This window comes from Rutilus rutilus (assembly GCF_951802725.1).
Source record: "Rutilus rutilus genome assembly, chromosome: 10".
Taxonomy (NCBI): domain Eukaryota; kingdom Metazoa; phylum Chordata; class Actinopteri; order Cypriniformes; family Leuciscidae; genus Rutilus; species Rutilus rutilus.
The window spans coordinates 35,505,742-35,525,648 of NC_140215.1; the positions used below are offsets into that span (position 1 = coordinate 35,505,742).

The following is a 19,907-nucleotide window of genomic DNA, read 5'->3' on the forward strand; positions in this document are numbered from 1 at the left end:
TGAATTAAAATAATGACAGTGTAAGACATCCTAACAGTACACTAAAATAAGTGCAAGTCATTTTCTTTTGTGCAAGATTGTTCCTGAAGACTGCTCCTCTGTGTCTTTACACACACTCCACTGTCTGAGTCTGAACAGTGTGTGTTTGTGTGTTTCAGAGCTCGCCTACTGCCAGTCGAGTCTATTAGAGTTGAATCAACTCCTGCAAAGTCTGGAGATCTTACAAAGGACACAGTCAGCTCCCAATTTCACTGACATGCAGGTACACCCACACACTCATTAGCCCAGTTCTCCGTATTAAACAGCTTCTTTATGGCGTACGAGTGTATTTGTTCAGATTGTGTTGCAGACTGCAGAGTGTGTTTGTGCATTTACACTGCTAACCTAATGCACAGGTTTGATATCCTGACACGAATCTGATGTTTTGTCCTGTCTGTCTGAATTCACTTAGCATATATCCAGCTGTGTTTATATCGATACCCTGCTGGACAGTTTGGCACTGTGTTGCTCAAGCAGTGCCGTGGGTCGTACAAGTCAAAGGAATCGCTCATCATAACACACTGTGAATCATACGCTAAATACTGACAAGTCGACTTGTCGGCTAGAAAAAAAAAGAGAGTAGTCATGCGAACCCTTGTAATATGACATTTAACATGCAGATGCAAGATATTTTTCAGACCAATCCAAGACTTTCTCATAACGATGATGAAACATTCAGAATTAAGAATCTATACAATCTTGAGTCTGCGATCTGTGCCAGATATCGGATGAAATATGGGAATTTGTTGAGAGTTGTAATATTTGCTCTGTTTATCATAATATATATAGTATTTTTTACATACGTAAACCTCAAACTAAATTCAACTCCTCAAACACAACATTATGATTCTTCCTTCAGTTATTTTCACTGATGTCATTCCCATTACTTCTGCATATGAAGACCCAGCCTGCTCGTCACTCACTTACAGCATCTCATCTTCTTTTGCCACAGCGATGGAGTCATTGCTTCAGTTTTCTGCTATTAACCCTCTCACCCCTTTGCTGTGTGTGTGTGTGTGTGTGTCCATGTAATTTAGAGTAACTGTGTAGATTTGACAAAGAAAGAAAAGCGTGTCAGCAGAAGATGGAGGACTAAAAGTGTCAGCAAAGATGCAAAATTGCAACAGCAGGTACATCTTCAACACACACACACACACACACACACACACAATAAACACTGAGGCTAATTTATTATTTATTGCACTGTCTTAGAGCTGCACGATTAATCCCGTTCTCAATTCAAGAGCCAAAGAGAGCAGTTGCACATGTTTAGGTATTAAAAAGTTTCGCAAACAGTGGTTTCCACCACACAGAATCATTATTTCTGTGTTACAAATGTTTAAATGATCACAGAAGTATTGGGATAAAAGTTTATAGTCCGGATATAAACACTGATGGTAGCGACCAAAATAGTGCAAATCACCTTTTGAAGTACCTTGGCGTTTCAAATAAAGATTGTATCAATTGCATCATTACTGGGTGGCGACAAGTGGCTGTTAAAAATGTATTTGTCTTCACTCAATCCGAGTTTAAAAAAAATAATTCATTCAGATAATTAAACTTTTTTTAAATAGACTGCAGCAAACTCTAGTAAATTACATGTTATTTTGTCTGTTCAAAATTGTGGAAGATCTCAATCTCTTTTTGAAACAAAAAAAAACGTGATTCTCAATTTATCCAGAATCGTGCAGCTCTACACTAGCCGCGTTTCCATTACCATTCATATTGCACAAACTGAAATTGTGAATTGAAAATACGCCCAATACATGGATTTCTCTGCGACGTCATCACTGCTTGCGCACGCAACCAGGAGGCAAAAGACCCGCTGGCTTCGTACCGGAGTAAAGGGTTTAGGCTAGTAGCATAGTGGTGGTGTTGTCGCTAAGTCAAAATGCCAAGGAGTTGTTGCGTAATTTATTTACATGCAGGCCTATCTGTTGTGTTTTATCTGCACATTTAAATTATACATGTTGCAAGTAATTCCAAATCTAGGCGAATGGAAGAGTGGGACAGAAGGAGGAAGTTGTATGTTATATTCTTTCTATTCATAATTTGACGAGCTGCACATGACCGACCACATAGCACGTAGTTGTATGCATCAAGGGATTTGTACGCTCTAATCATTTCTCTTATACACACTTGGTGTCTGAATAAGATAATTATATATATCAGGCCATACAATTGCTGGCCACTTCTTGTCATCCACAATCCAAAGATCGTCATGCATTGCGTAGGGATCCGGCAAGATCTCACCACTGCTGAGAGTAAGTTTTTTAATATAATCGCCACGGTCGGAGGTACTAAGGCTTCCCACATAATCCATCGTCAAATCTTTGATTTACAGTAAAGTAACGTTATATGTGTGCAGGCATGAAATGTTGCAGGTCGTAAAGTAACGTAAACAAGGTTAACTTATATAAAAGCAAATTCGGGCTCTATAGATGCTGCACTGCTAACATTGGCTATTACATTACTAACTTAGTCTAACATGATAATTCATACATGCATCACAGTATGTCCGGATTTTGATTCGTAAACAGTTGGACGTTTTACATAATGTTATATTAATATGAAACACAAACAAACAGATCCAACTCTGAAAGTGCCGTTTATTATTGAGTCAACAAGAAATTACAAACAATGCGAAATCTACGTTAATTACAATGTTCTTTTACAGAACTCGGCATAACAGATAGCGGTTTTCTGCCTCCTGGATGCGCGCGCATCCGGTATTGTTTGTATACAAGAAACCCGTGTATGGAAACACGTCGATTTCACAAAAACTCCCATATATTGCAAAAAAATGTTTACGCTCGCATGAGGTGGTTTTTCAGGCAATCCGGAAAAGGAATATTTCGCAAAACTGCAATGGAAACAGTTTAAAAAAAATGTTTTTGCATTTACAGGTCACATGACGTACGTAACAGTCGATCATTCTTTAAAGAACGCGCTGTATGTTTTGACAGAAGATGAAACCGAGTTCTTTATTAAACTCATAGAAGACAAAAGTATTACAGGAATTATACACAATTTATCAAGAGCTTGAAGCAGACAGGAGGGAGAAACACCTCATATCCGTCGCCCACAAGTATAAGGGGCTTTTCTTGCCATTAATGCTTGGATACACGCCTGCGGCTCCTTCCGTTATAAAATAATAGATAGTGCGGTGGCTGCGATATACATAAACCTAACATCTCTTGCCATGATTTTTAGAATTACTTTCTAAAAAAAATACGTTTTAGTCATATAACATCGGTTAATGGAAACGCCGTCATTTTGCAATCGTTTTTTTTTATCAAGATTTAGAAAATGTCGCAAAAGTTTTGCGCAAATCTATAATGGAAACGTGGCTATTGTCTAGCATTCATTTCACTGGAATTACACCAATCAGGTACCGGTGCCATCACAGCCAAAACATCTGTGCTAAATGCAGTTTGCTTGAAATTACTAATCTCACAATAACTGAGTTATAGAGGACATAGTGGACTACCACAGTCTGGCATACTTTACTGAGGTGTAGGCTCCTGAATCAGTTTAAAACCTCAAAAGAGTGGTTGCATGCATGCACAAGTAGCTCAGTTGTTAAGTGAGTTTGCCACACAGTTTTTAATGCAGCTGAGAGAGTGTGTGTATGTTTCTTCAACCTTCACACACACACGCATGTCCACTTGCCCTCTGAACAACCTCATTATCGCAGTCCTTAACCTGAGCCATCGCATCGCAGGGGACCGCCTGCCGAAGCGCTCGGAAGGCCTGACATTTGACTCAGTGGATCCATTATAAACCATTTAAACTCTTTCCGAGCCTTTAACAGCATATCGGCCGTAGTTTAAAGGACTTTGTACATTTATAATGGATCACTATAGATGAGAGAAGCATGTGAGTGAATGGGACAGGCCATTTCTGTTTTATGCCCTCATAAATGTTGCTTTTGTTGGAATAGGTCATTTATTTGGATCATTAATTAAGACGAACAAGCACAGGTTAAATGTAAGATACAAGACATTCAATTCTGCATCAAACTCCCATTGTAAGTGCATTACCAATTTTTTTTTTTATTTTTTTTTTTTTAAACTGAGGGACAAGGCAAAATAATTTTCTAATATATAATCAACAAATCCACAGATGCTCTTTTTCATTCCTTAGTAAGGTCAGCTGCAATGAATTGGAAATGGTTTTCGGTGATGTTGGCATGCTTATCTGTTAATGAGGCGTGTGTGTGAGTAACTCCTGTGGTGTGTTTGGTTAAATATGTGTCTGGCTCTTGTGTTCACCCCCAGGTCCAGTCACTTCCCCAGTCACACAGTGCTAAAGTAAGCAGAAACCTCACTTTGGTGTTATCTTCGTATTACACCATGACATGACCATGCTGTAGTCTCTCCAACCCTTGCATGCAGTGCTGCTTTACATTCTCTCTGCAAAACATCATGTCAGTGTGACCTTTTTAGAAATAGCTCAACGTTATGGTTGTAACCCAAGTTCTCTGAGGGAGACGAGTGCGGTATGGGACTGTGTAGACTCTCATGGGACACACATCTGTGTGGTGGTTCATGACGCCCTCAATTCAAACATCAGGCCACTGACTCAACTCATTCAAAACCTGCTCTCCTGTAAGCCGATGACAAGGAGGCCATTTTGTGTGACGTTTTTCAGTGAACTGGGGTTACAATTGTAACTAACCAGTAGTTCTCATTTAGCCAACTTGCTAAGGTCACCAACACATCCTAAGAAAGTCATGCAGGTGTGGAACAACAAGAGGGTGAGTAATTTTCTTTTTTGGGATGAACTATCGAATCATTTCAAGACGCTGCTTCTAGCACCGTATAGGCTTTAATGATTTAATGCTTTAATATAGGCTTTCACCAACATGAAGGCCAGTGAACAGATCGTCTATTGAGATTGCTCTAAAAGGGACTGAGGAGGTAGTCATTCCCCCCTACATCTTGATGGCTTCCCCTAACCCAAACTTTTTTAAAAGGGGGCCATATATATAAATATTAGGGCTGCCCCCTAAAAGTAGACTAGAAGAGGCTTAGTCAACCTACATTTTATCAGTCGTTTAGTTGCAGAAAAAAAAACTTGTTTCTTTATTTTTTTTACATTTGAATGAACAGATTCCAATGGAAAATAAATATTCTCCGATTATGTAATCCGTATGAAACGAGCACATAGGCGGAGATGACGAGTCAGCATCGTTGAGTTAATCTCTGCAGCCGAAAACACAGAAAACATTACCAATAAATTATTAAAATGTTTAGACAGCCTCATGCTGTTTTTTACACGACACATTCATAATCATTACTTTTACCGGTGCGCTGTGGCAAGCTTTATGTTTGAATTTGTGCGCTGATTAGGCTATACGTATTTTATATAGGCAATTAAAGGTGCATTATTATGATTTATGGCTTATTAATATAAACGCGCGATAAGTCGACTAATAAAAGACTACTAGTTAACTAATATATTCTTTAGTTGAGGGCAACCCTAATATATATATATATATATATATATACACACACACACACAGCTTGAGTTGACAGCAGTAGCTTGAGTTTGGACGCAGATGTAAATATATTTTCATCAACACAAACTGTAACATCTGTAAAAATGATATCAACCTCATTTAAATACTCTTAGTTAGAACTCTTAGTTTACTCTTATTAAAAATAACAATTTGTCTTCCATAGCATCATACATTTATATCATGATAAACACAGGTAAAAGCACACATGGCACCTCACTACCATGGTCAAAAGTAACAATATTGTTTCTATCTAGAATCACTATATGGTATTTAGTCTATAAACACATTTAGTATAAATACAAATGCACAAAACTTGTAACAAAAAAGTCTTTGATTTGACCTATATTTCATGACTCCTTTAATACATTTAATATAAAATTCGATATGAATAGCTCACATTTCTGCCACGGACGGTAGTGTTACTTCAGTAAATCCATGGTAAATGTTGATGATTTGTGGATTGAAAAGTATTCTAACTCAATGCTTCTCCTGTTTTCCTCATTAGTGTTGTTGAGAATGTCAGCGCGGTTTCATCTGGCTTTAAACTAGTTTCAATTACCGAGACATTTGTGGTTTGTATTGGAGACCTCTGTGCCAAACTCGAACGCTTCTCACTGGATCTCACTGCGCTGTTTAGTGGTCACAGCGAGTAAAACGGGCCATATACAACAGAAATTTGCATTGCTTATCAATTATCAAATTGTTGTCTCTCATGGTTTACTGCTACACCTGGCCTAAAATCTAGTGCTTTCACCTTGTGTTGACATTGTGAAACTGCATGATTTTTAAATTATGCCTTGCGGGCAACATATATTTTAATAGACTAGCTGCGGGCCAGAGTTCGGACACCCCTGCCCTAACCAGCAAGACAAGTGTTTTTTTACTTTGCTCTACCTCTTGCTGGATCTGCAAAACAAAGGACTGCTCACAGTGCACTTGCCATATCTCTACAGCATATCTCTCCTCCTCCCCAGACCTGAATGGGGAATGATGAAAAGCTTGGATTTCAAATTCCAGACTAGCAAAAACCAGTTTGATGCAGTAGGGTATTAGATATTTGGGATGAAACAATTCCAATCATACCAGAGAAATGAAATCTCTTTTAACATTCATACATTTTGCCGATAACCATAGATTCCCTGGCCATAGCGGAGCCACTCTTCTCCAACTCAATATGATCTTTTCAGAGTGGGAGGATAAGGTCTGACAGGTTGAAATGTATAAAGCAGACTGGACTCAGGTGTGCCAGTGTGTCTATGCCTAGTAGCATGTCTGGTTCTCTCAGTAAAATGGAAAGACACTGTGCATTTTCTTTTGAGGTGAACATATCTGCGACGGTTGTAAGCCTTATCTTTTTCAAATCTATGCCTGTGCCTTCGACTGGCCCAGAAATATGCATCAATCTCTGGAAGAGAATTCAACCATTGGAAAATCCCAACAACCAGCACAGAGTTAGAAGTAGCTTATATGCACACTTCCGAGAGAAAGATGTCATGTCCCAGTTACTGTCCGATCCTTAATGACTACTCCCCATTCATGCATAACTGTGTCTGTAGTGATGAACCCTGTGGTTTATCCCATCATTGAACCACCCATCGAGAGACTTTTTGTTCCTCCAGATGTGCAGTACTGTAGGCATCAAGCTGACACTCAGATTTATCTGCATAAATTGTCTGGAGGGATTCAACTTCAAAGAACTCACCCATCTCTGAAAGTCTATCTGAAAAGGAGTAACAATTCCACTGCCATTGCCAGTATTTAACAGCCTCAGACAAAGACAAAAGGACTCAGTGTCCTCAGACTGAACTGGTTCAAGCTATTCTGAAATCTTATCCTCCTCTGTTGCAATGCGGATGCTTGATGAGGATCCAAGTGCAGCCCCATGAACACAATTTACTTTGAGCAAGAGAAGTTTTTCTAGGTTCATGACCATCCATAGTGCTTGTAAGTGTGCCCTTAAAAAACAGTGTAAAAAACACATTTGGTAAAGATGTATGGGGCTAGAGGTAGTCCGAATGGAAAGACTAGGAATTCGTAAAATCTGAGATAGGACACTTTGTGTGAGTGGGCCCCTTGTCTCTTAAACCAATGAGTTGGCTATCCCATAGAGGACCTTAGTGGACCCAGGGTCCGGGACAATGTTCCCAGTTGTTCCCCCCCGATAACGACTCTGGTTCTTGGTCCTCCAAAGGAGTGAAGACCTCACATCAATGCAAGCATTCCTCCTCCCTGTTAGGGGTCTCGCCATAAATCCTGCATAAAGATTGCTGTCCCGTGAAGCAGCCTTGGAGAGAGTTTGTGTTAATGAAAGCATATAATCAACAGTGGCCTTAGTATGTTTGGTGCCTAAGTACACTGAATAGATGACATGTGGGTCAAGATTTGATGCCATTTGGACAAAGCCTTCTATGCAGGAGCCATGTGTATTCGACTGGTCAATTAAATATAATCTTCACATAGTCTTCCACTGTCCTGCAGAATTTTGTTCCAACCCTGATCAAACTCCCATATCTGTTTCTTTCTAGTAATCCCGAAGACCTTGATTAGTTTCTTCATGTGGTTGAACAGGGTTGGTGGTGATTAGGATTGGAGATCAACAGAACTTTGAGAACTTGGTAAAGTGGTAAAAACCACTACAAAAAAGTATTTTTATTACCTAGTCATCAAGCTTGAGAGCCAAATATATGGTAACTATATTTTTCTCTCTCTGCTGGGTTAATCTAGCTTGACAAACAAAGAAAATGTGTAGATGCCACAAGTGGAACAATGCTAAATGATGTGCCGAGTCTATGCAGGGGCTCCCAACCCTGGTACTTGATAACCCACAATACTACACATCTTAGATCTCCCTTGTTTGCCAAACCAGTTTGAGGTTTTGGAGTCTAGCAAGCTGAAGAGTTGATTCAGATGTGCTTGATTTATATAACCATACAGTATGTCCAGAGATGTGGGGGCCAGGGGGGCCAGGGTTGGAAACCACTGACCTAGCGCACTGACCAATGTCCTAAAGGCGTTGTAGTATATGCTTGTTTATGGAAATCTCAGCGTTAGCCCGTAGACTGTAGTGTACACCATGAGTTTTTAAAAGCTTGGCTTGAAGTTTTGCAGTAAATGAATAGGCCTAGTGCTCATGAACAGTTGTCGAGATAATATTCTCTCTTGAAACAGAGTAGAGGCTTGGACCTGGAAACAGTATTCATGGCGTCACAACATGGCCACACAGTTGCATGTACCATAATGAGTCGACCCAAAATAGTGCAGACTGTGTGCTTACAGTGTGTATCTGCATCCTCGAATTCAAAGCATACATTTTTTTTAAATAAAATGGATGTCAGCAACTCTGAATTTTTTCGGAGGGTTTTGTTGTGACTCAATCCAACTTTCAACTAAGCACTTTAAACACACTCATACATATGCCTGTGTTGACCTAGTGTGACTTTATGATTGTTGTTTTGATTATTTGAGCTCATGTTAACACATTAACGCATGCTGATGGTTCACATGTCATCATGTTTTGATGCATGACCTAACCTCATTTCACCGTTGACCTTTACACTGCTTGGCATGTGTGTTTTTGTGTCTGTGAACTCTCTACTGAAATCTAACTCAACTATACTCATCCACACTGGACTACGTCTGACAGCCCCAGTCGGGTTTGTCATCAGGCGGAGGAATCGCTCAGCTCTGAGAGGGAGGCTGTTGGCCTGCCTTGCTGGTTATCCTGAGACCGTGTCTGGGATCACTACTGTCTCACTGTAGTTTGTGTGTGTGTTTCAGGTTCCCCTGAGTGCAAGTATGTCTCAAGTGCGCCTCCACTCCTCTAATCCTAACCTATGTGCGGAGTTGGCGGATTTTCAAACCCCTGTCACGCGTCTGACTGACAGTATCGACAACGCCAGTGACTACATCAAACTGCAGGAAGATTTCTGCGTCATTGCACAGAAAGGTGAACAAAACCTTCATGCCAGTGTTTCCTGCGCAGCAAGTCACCGAATATACATCGTATTTAAAACTATAACAAAGAAAACATGTCTTCTGTGTTTTTTTTGCTGGAATGGACCAATCTTATGAGTCGGTTCTTTTAGTGAATTGTTCATCACAAGAATCACAAGTCTGAAGAGAAAGTCTAATGAATTCACTGGCGATGAACTTTCTACATCTGTGAGCTCATTAACTGTTTACTGTTATGTATATTTGAGTTTGTAAGACTAAAGTTAGTGTAATTAAAGATAAAAACAGTATTATAATTATGAGCATAAAAAGGATTGTTTTGATTACTGTGTAGTCAGGACCAATTATATATATTTTCTTGTTTCTGGACGTTCACTGGGTTCTGTTGGAAACACTGCTTCAGGCAGTCAGTAATTGTGTCAATCACTGCCTCCAAAACTTTCGTCCGTCATTAAATATTTCTGCGTTTTTCACATCCGTATCAAGCATTTTGAGAGTTTTTTTGACAATTCAGAGCCACCGAATGACAAATACGAAAAAACACTTACGTTACATTTCGGACTCAGTGTGCAAGGACCTTTACTCGCCGAGAAACAAAAGATGCACAGCTGTTCTTGAGTGATACCTGCAGGTTTTGACCCAGAGACAAAGCCTGGCGTAGTTTGCAAGCACTCAGCATGATCTTGTGTGTGTGTGTTTGTTGCAGTGCACTCTCTTCTGAAGTCTGCCTTCAACACCGTGGCCATAGAGAAAGAGAAGATTAAACAGGTGTTGTCGGACCAGGAGCAAACCGGCCAATCAAATCAGATCATGACCCTCCGCCGCTCCCTGTCACAGGTTTGCTCCACCCACCGCTACACGGTCACTGTTATAATCAACCAAAACAGCAAGAAGACACACTGACTAACACTTTTATTTGTGTAGGATTTATTTTAACACCAACATGTGACTTCATCATTGCTTTGTTTTTGTAAAACTTCATGTCATGCCATTATTTAACACCACCGTTCAAAAGTTTGGGGTCAGTAATACTTTTTTGTTGAAGTAGTTAATTACAGTAAGTTAGGCTTCATTGTGTAACAAGCAAATTATAATGATACACATGTATTATTCACAATATGAAAAGAGGAAATAAAACAGTTTGTTTAGAGCATGACTCAAACGTCCCATTAAAGTCCTCTTTCATTTTTTGAGTTATTTTTATCCATTCCGCATCTCCCACATATGTGTGTTTTAGCAAGGCGGTCTGAGTTGCAAGTTGGTGAATGAAGATACTTGCCAGGTTACGTGTCACTACTGCTTTATTCATTTATCCAGTGTAAAACCCAGACACCGCCACACAAATGTGGCCTTTTGTTAATGACTGTCCTTCTACAGTAACAGCTCACGACCAGTTACAAAAGACACTGTTACAGTCTGTCTAGGTGAATTTTTCATCAATTCATTTCTTAAATTATCCTTTGACAGTGTTCTGGCATAGTAAAAAAAAAAAAAATTTTAAACTTACTTTCCGACCCCTGCTCTAAACCATAAGAAGCAGATTTTTTATAAAAAATATATTAATTTATTGTAAATGTATGTCTCAATACTCAGATTTTTTTCCACCCTTCATACACTGATCTGCTCATTTGTTGTGGATGACTCTGTTGTTTAGGCCATATCCCAGAATGCCGAGCTGAAGACCCGTCTGAACCGGATCCACTCGGAGTCGGTTCTGTCTGAGCAGGTCGTCAGTGTGAACATCATCAGCAGTCCCGACGAGGTCAGATATTACTCTGTTCACAACACTGAAAGGCATTTCAAGTGAAAGACACTGGGGCTCGGAAATTGTTTAGTCATTGGACAGATGTGACCCTGGACCACAAAACCATTCTTATGGGTACATTTTTTTTAAATTGAGATTTATATATCATCTGAAAGCTGAATAAATACGCTTTCCATTGATGTATGATTTGTCATATTTGGCTGAGATACAACTATTTGAAAATCTGGAATCTGAGGGTGCAAAAGAATCGAAATATTGAGAAAATCGTTCCCTTAATGAAAATTGTCCCTTAATGTTCGCGATTGTGCTGCATCCACTATATTTATGGTAGGAAATTGACTAAATATCTTCATGGAACATGATCTTTACTTAATATCCTAATTATTTTGGGCATAAAAGAAAAATCGATAATGTTGACCCATACAATGTATTGTTGGCTATCGCCACAGATATACCCGTGCGACTTATGACTGGTTTTGGGATCCAGGGTCACAGATGGCTGGTCAGGATAGAAAAAAAATCCACTTTTTTCAATTAAGAAGACTGTTAATTATAGGGTTAAAAAGCTACTCTCATTTTTCTGAACACCGAGTCACTCTTTAAGCTGGAAATTTGGCGTTTTCTTTAAAGGATGAATCAGATGGAAAGTGACTCTGTTCTCTGGCCTCGTACACATTGGCTGCAGCTCAAGCAAACAGAGCAATCATTGGACCTAATGAGTCCCACGAGATGCCCGTGCCGATCAACCATGTGTTTAACTATTGGCACCAGACATTGTGTTTCAAGGCTTTCGCTTTACACTAGACTTAAATCCTTCAGGCGTTCGAGTTCCTTACATCAGGTCGTATGTCTTTGTGCGTTGGCCTTGAACACTAGTGTGTGTCTGTGATAAATGTCAGATCTGTGAAGCAGCGCGATTCTGTCATCATTATAAATGACCATGACACATAATCATTGTGTGGTAGAAGTTTATTTTACAGTCCTGTTCCCCATGCTCATACTACAGTATGTACTTATTACAGTAATTACAGTAACTGGGTAATTACTAGGTACTAACCCTGAACATACACCTAAATCTGACCTGAGCCCATGTGGTTTGAGCCTTATATTACCCAGTACTTCCGTAGGTAAGGACACTGTAAGTACATGTACTGTAAAATAAAGTGTTTTGTAGTTTCTGTCACCAAAATATAGTTATGTCTGGTTTTATATAACTTGGACTTGGAGCTGAAACCCAAAGCACAGGACAATAGAGACACCAGAATAACAATATTCACGATTCTGAAGCTGAAAATACTGAATTATTTTAGATTAATATGCTTGCACTCTGTCACTGACTAGATATATTTAATATAATGTCGACCACTTTTTACTGGTAACATCAGACATTATTCAGCACCCACAAATATTCCCCCATTGCATTATTATACATTATATTCAACATTATATGTAGTAGTTTAATGTAGTGCTGCTGACACTAAAACTCTGTAAACTTGAATTTTTTCTTGGACAGTAATTTTTACTTTGGGTGAACTATACACAATACAAATTGTCACTATCCAATTTTGTATTGCGATAAATTGTGATACGATACACAATTGTGATACACACAATATATTTTTTACACCCCTATCGGTAATAGATCCTTCCCCACGTTCATTACTCTGCCTGAAGAAAGCAGTCACTGCTTTAACTGTGTGCGTGTGTGTGTGTGTGTGTTGCAGGCAGGTGAGCCGCTGCACGTGGGCATCCCTCTCTCACAGCAAGTGTCCAACGAGAGCAGGCTCTCCATGTCGGAGTCGGTGTCCGAGTTCTTCGACGCTCAAGAGGTGCTTCTGTCCGCCAGTTCATCAGAGAACGAGGTGTGTGTGTGTGTGTGTGTGTGTGTGTGTGTGTTCATGTCAAAGACATCAGCTGCTCTTGTATATATTACTGTTCAAAAGTTTGGGGTCGGTAAAATTTTTCAATGTTTTTAAAGTCTTTTTAAAGTCTTCTGCTCTCCAGTGCTGGATTTATTTAATCAAAAATACAGTAAAAATTGTGACATATTATTACAATTTTAAACAGCTGTTTTCTATGTGAATATACAGTAAAGTGTAGTTTATTCCTGTGATCAAAGCTGAATTTACAGCATCATTACTCTTTGATGAATAGAAAGTTCAAAAGTACAGCATTTATTATAAATCTTTACTGTCACTTTTGATCAGTTGAATGAATCCTTGGTGAATAAAAGTATTAAATTCTTTAAAAGAAAAACATTTTATCGACCCCAACATTTTGAATGATAGTGTAAATTATAAGATTATTTTTCTCACTGTAACATTGATGACTTATATTATTATTAGTTTTGATGACTAATATTCTATAAATATATTATATATAAGATTATATTGTTCTTATTATTATTAATAAGAATGACTGATGTATCCAAACTTGGGTGTATCATTGCGTTTATCAGTTATGTTTGTGATTTATCATCTGTCTGTGTCATCTGTGTGTCAGCATGATCTGCCTGTTGAAGTGTTTATTTGTATATTTGCACACTGCACTGCAGTAGGTCATTACACACACACACACACACACACACACACACACACACACACACACACAATTTACAGTTATTCAGCACTGCGCAAAATGAAAGACAGTGAGTAACATCACCTCCTCTCCCTCTCTCTCTCTCTCTCTCTCCCTCCATCTCTCTCTCTCTCTCTCTCTCGCTCTCTCCCTCCATCTCTCTCTCTCTCTCTCTCTCTCTCTCAGGCCTCTGATGACGAGTCTTACGTCAGCGATGTGAGTGATAATATTTCAGAGGACAACGCCAGCGTCACAGATAGCGTTTCCAGACAGAGTAAGATCAGCCTACCTCCTCCTCGTTTTATTGTGTTCAGTGGGGCCGCCCTGATGGGACACATGACCTTTACACACACACACACACACACACACACCTACGCACATACACTCACACACACACACACACACACATGCTCTCACATACACACACACATACACACTAACTCATACACTCATACACACACACACACACACATGAACGGAAAGACAAATGCTCTCACAAATATATTATCTACAGTATTTAATGTAAATGTCTAACCATTGAAATGTGAATATACAAATCTAAAATCTACCAGGGTTAATATCACAGAACACATCAAGAGCTGAGGTCATGTGTCACTCCAAAACCGAATGAAAAACCAAACTCAAATTAAATATTTAAAAATCAAATAAATTAAAAGATTTTTCTTGGACATTCTTGAATTGTACTGTTTTCATTTTGACATTATTTTAAGGATAATTAATTATATTTCATATATACTGTACATATATATATATGAAAGAAGTCGATAAGATGTTTTTCTTTCAAAGAATTTAATACTTTTATTATATATAGATATATATATACACTGCCAGGTCACTGTTTGGATTTAAATAGGCAAATGCTTCAGAGTCTATGATTGGATCATTACCTCAGTGATCATTATGTTGTAATAACCCTGATGGTAGATAACCAGTATATGGTCCTGGTATCCCACGAGTAACGTGTTGTTTCTCCCCCAGTGCCTAACGGGGATCTGTCCAGTGGCGCGTCCCGTAACGGCAGGCGTTCGTGTCTCCCTGCTCCCGCTCCCGACACGTCCAACCTCAACCTGTGGAACATCCTGAAGAACAACATCGGGAAGGACCTGTCGAAGGTGTCCATGCCGGTGGAGCTGAACGAGCCCCTGAACACACTGCAGCACATGTGTGAGGAGCTCGAGTACACTGAGCTGCTGGACAAGGCGGCCCAAACCCACGACCCCTACGAACGCATGGTACGCTCCAGCTCTTAAAGGGACAGCGCACCCTAAAATAAAAAATATGAGATCAACCACTCACCTTGATGTCATTCCTAACAGTTCATCTTTGAATCAAATTGAAGAGATCTTTTAATGAAACCTGAGGTATTTATTTGATCCTTCAAAAAGTACATAAAGACAAGGTTTGAAATTAACACCCGTCAACCCACCAAATGCGGGTAACACTGTCAAATCACTAGCCATTTTGGCGTGTTACTTATTATGTGTACTCACTTTGCTAGGGAAGTTCGTGTGAGCCAAATCTGCGCAGATTTAGTGCAAGTACTAGACTCGTGAGTTATCATATTAAATACAGCGTATTGTGCAGAATCTGCGCATATCTGGCTTACTTGAACACACACGTCACTACAACAACAAATAATGGCGCACTTGTTCATTTGCATTGAAGTATTAGCGAAGATTAAAAAGCATTTGGTTAACAGGAATGACATTATTTTCCAACATCCTACTTTTTTTTAAATGTAATTTGTACTGTAATGATCCGTCCAAATAAAATACATTTTGGGTGAAAAGGATGAGGATGAAAGAGCAAGGGAGGAGATGGATGGATGGCACGATTATTATTATTTTTTTATAAGAAATGAATCTAAATTATAAATTAAATAAAAAAAAAAAATATATATATATATATATATATATATATAAATGACCAGATTCAACTACGTCACAGCTTATATATATATATACTTAACTGTGATGTAGTTAGGGATGGGACGATTACCGGTTTCACTATAAACCACGATAAAATGTACTGACGGTTAGTATTATCGTTTAAAATTGAATTATCATTAAAACCGTGTTTGATTATCGCGATTTTAATAACTCACTGTAAATCCTGTCCAGCCAGCAACAGGCTGACGCAGGCGCAGCGCGCAATGTTGTTGTTTTTTTATTCGAGAAGGAATGGCGGAAGGCAGATTAATGTTTTAAATCTTACATGATCACAAAAATATTATCAAACTCAGCAAACAATAAATCAACTCTGATTTAATTTTCAGTACAATCGAAAATGGAGACGCAAGACGGCAAGTTGTATTTGAATGAGAGCGTGTGTGCGTCCGTTGTGATGCATGTGCGCTGTGTTATAATGCGTTGCTATTGACGACGGTCATTATAAGGAAGGAAATGCCACAGAATATAATCTTGCTTAAAAAAGTGCATAGAGCTGCTTGTTTTATTTTTTGTTTGTTGATTTTCAAGTATAAAACTTGTTGAAATGTTTTCAGTGTGAGCATCAGTTATTTTTGAACACTTTCATCTCGTTTTAACAAAACCGTGATAATATTGATAATCACCATAATTTTGGTCACTATTATCGTAATATGAAATTTTCATACCGTCCCTTCCCTAGATGAAGTTAATCTGGTTCATTTCTTCTTCTTCTTTTTTTCTTTTTTTTGGCTAGTAGAAGTTCTGAATGGCCGGTAACTTAAAAATTTAGTAGCCAAAATTTGCCGGTGAGTGGAAAAAGTTAATTTCAAACCCTGATTGTAATCCATAGGAATCGAGCGGTTTAAAGAGACATGATGTGGAGAACAGATTTAATTCAGGCTGTATACACTGATCAACACACATACAGCTCATCATTAGGGTGAACGGAAGCGCAGCCGTACTTGTTTTAGGCATCAGAACAAATCCAGTCCATGTGGATTACTTTTACCATGTCTTTATAAACTTTTTTGATGCAAAGTTATGGTTACATGGACATTCAATGGAAGGACAGAAATATCTCAGGTTTCTTTAAAAATATCGCTAAAACTAATAACTAATTAACACAAATTAACACAATTATTATGGTTTAATTATCTCATAGTAAAGGAATTGTTAATTAGTTGTTGGGAGTAAATTGTTCTCACTTTAGATTAGCTCACATAAAATGGGAAAATTAAGTGCTTTAAAGCAAGCTTTATCAGACATTAATTGCATTCATAATCAGTGTAAATTAGGGACACTTAATACTAATGCAGTTAATGTCTAATAAATCTTGCTTTAAAGCACTTAATTAATGACATTTTCCCATTTTTCATGACCTAATCTAAAGTGAGAACAATTTACAGATAATACGTTGTTAACAAAGCATAAAGATTGTGTTAATTACAGTGACAATGAATGAAGAACCCAATATTTGTATATAGCCAATTACTATTAACAATGTAGAGATTACAGTATATTAACCAGGAATTAACTATAAACTAATAGTTTGCGAATGATTTGAAAGTACTTTATTATTGTATAATAAAGTGCTACTAAAAAAGGTACCATTAATTATCATTAGTCAATGCATTAACTAACAATGAACTACATTTAGTAACTATAAAGCTTGTTTTAACTCGGGTCCATTAAATATTTTAACAGACACATCTTTTGACTTATTAATGTATTAGTAAATGTTGAAATTGACATTCACTAAGATTAATAAATACTTTAGAAGTGTTTTTCATTAGTTCATATCTCCTAATGTAGTTTCAACTAAAGTGAACTAACGGAATCTTATTGTTGATAGTGTTTCCAAAATATTTTCCACTTGTTCTCTGAATATGAATGAAAGTCTAATGGACGTGGAATGATATGAGGGTGAGTGAATGATGACAGAATGTGAGCTATTGCTTTATGAGAGCTAATGAATCTTCAGCGTCCCCCAAACAAGCAGTCGTGACCCGTTGTAACAAGCTTGACCACACTGGTCTACCGGGTCAGAGTCAGTTCACCAGTCAGTGGTCCAGTTCATCAGCCATCAAGACCACACTATTGACTGAATAACCAGTAAAGTAAAGTCAGCTTCAGATTTTCTTCCAGCAGGGAAAGGCTGTCCAGAGTGTCCGAGGAGAGACTCACACATACACAGTGCCCACATACACAAGTGTTCACACACTCACCCATATACATATCTATATATACACACACATAGTGCTCTAACAGGAGCTGTGGAAGGGCGAGCAGGGCCTGAAGCAGGAACACATGTCCCTTGTGGGAAATGACCTCTGACCTCATTAAGTCCTTTAAATGAAGCTCAGTTGTAGTGTATAGTGTCCACACACACACACACACACACACACACACTGACGCAGACTCTGACACACTCTGCTCACTGCAGCGATACTGAGAGCGCAGTGTAGGAGGACGACTCTGACTCTCTCAGACTCACTGAGACTATCTCATGGAACCTGGCAGGAACGCAAGAGTAAAAAATCTGAAATTATATTTTCAATAAAGATATAATGAAGTCTATTGTTAGTGTTTGGTTGGCATTATTTGAATGACGGTTCATGAGACAACTCGATCGAGTTCGACCCCCTCGAAAATGAAATGGCTGAAGGGGATATCCTTTCAATAAATTTAAATTCAACAATAATAATAATATTAATAAAAAAAAAATATATATATGGAGAATTTAGGTTAAGAGGTCCAATCAACCTGAATTCACCCTATATATATATATGTATCTGTGTGTGTGTGTGTGTGTGTGTGTGTGTGTGTGTGTGTGTGTGTGTGTGTGTGTGTGTGTGTGTGTGTGTGTATATATTTATATTAGTAGTAGTAATAAATCTTATTTTAATTGCAAAATACATCATTGTAAAAAATGCGATTTAAATATGATTTATTAATAATAATATTTATTTACTTTTCCTGAAAATAATGTCACAATACACATTTAGCAAAAAAAAAAACACAAAACAGGCCCTAGAAATGTATTATTTATTATATTTGTGTTTTCTTTTGTTTTTGGGGCTGAAATATGACCTTACTCTTCTCGTTTGGGGAGCGTGACCTGACCCGCTCTTGACAGATTTTGTGACATCAGCCCCTTCAGCTGTGACCCGAGACCATGTGACTGTGTGTTTCTGTGGCGTTAATGCTCTCTGACGGCACACTGACTCGATTATCTTGTTTCTGTGAGCTCTGCTCAGTCGGGTTGAAGAGCACACAGTCTATCTGGACTCCGTGGTTTCAGGAGTAATGAGTGTATTGACAGCTGCTTTGTTTGTGTGTGTGCAGGCGATCATTGCAGCGTTCGCAGTTTCAGGATATTCATCCACCTATTATAGAGCGGGCAGCAAACCCTTTAACCCTCTTCTAGGGGAAACATACGAATGTGTCCGTGAAGACAAAGGATTCTGCTTCTTTTCTGAACAGGTACATTATTCAACACACACACACACACACACACACACAGACATATTTACACAAACACACACATATTTACACACACATGCTGCAGTACCTGTTCCAGGTGAGTTCCTGTCCTTCACTGTAGCACTGCACCACTTTCACTGTGTTTGTGTGTGTGTGTGTGTGTGTGTGTGTGTGTGTGTGTGTGTGTGTGTGTGTGTGTGTGTGTGTTTGTGTGAGTGTGTGTGTGTGTGTGTGTGTGTGTGTGTGTGTGTTTGTGTGTGTGTGTTTTGCTGATAGCAAGGCCGTCAATAGTCCTCTAGCGAAGGTTCTTCCTGCTTGACTTGAAAAGGCTCTTTGTCAGCACTGAACTTTTACACTGCCTGTGTGTGTCGGACATAATGCAGTGTGTTCATAGAGGAAACACTAGCACAGGCTCATAGTGGTGTTATTCATCCTGTTACACGTCACATCCACACACACACACACTGATATAAACTGACCCTCCACTGTTGATACGTGAGAATGAAAGAGAAACCACGGCAGCCCTTCTTCATTTCTCCATTCAGACCATTGTTGTTTTCAGACTGAATCAGCGGAATAAGGACATGTAACTCCACTACTTTACTAAGGAAAGCATCTA

General features: G+C 38.7%; 1 protein-coding gene across 6 annotated transcripts in view; it reads left to right on the forward strand.

Annotated features, from left to right (window-relative positions):
- osbpl6 (oxysterol binding protein-like 6) overlaps positions 1–19,907 on the forward strand; it is a 75,534-nt gene that overhangs the window by 42,791 nt on the left and 12,836 nt on the right. For 2 of the 6 annotated variants that reach the window (XM_084421803.1, XM_084421804.1), the window contains exons 8-17: positions 159–262; positions 1,077–1,169; positions 4,320–4,352; positions 9,341–9,509; positions 10,221–10,351; positions 11,169–11,276; positions 13,004–13,141; positions 14,043–14,130; positions 14,856–15,109; positions 19,151–19,288. In XM_084421803.1, coding sequence (XP_084277929.1) covers positions 159–262; positions 1,077–1,169; positions 4,320–4,352; positions 9,341–9,509; positions 10,221–10,351; positions 11,169–11,276; positions 13,004–13,141; positions 14,043–14,130; positions 14,856–15,109; positions 19,151–19,288 — 1,256 coding nt within the window. The remainder of the gene's footprint in view (positions 1–158; positions 263–1,076; positions 1,170–4,319; positions 4,353–9,340; positions 9,510–10,220; positions 10,352–11,168; positions 11,277–13,003; positions 13,142–14,042; positions 14,131–14,855; positions 15,110–19,150; positions 19,289–19,907) is intronic. The other 4 variants (XM_084421805.1, XM_084421806.1, XM_084421807.1 and 1 more) reach the window with 3 other exon arrangements.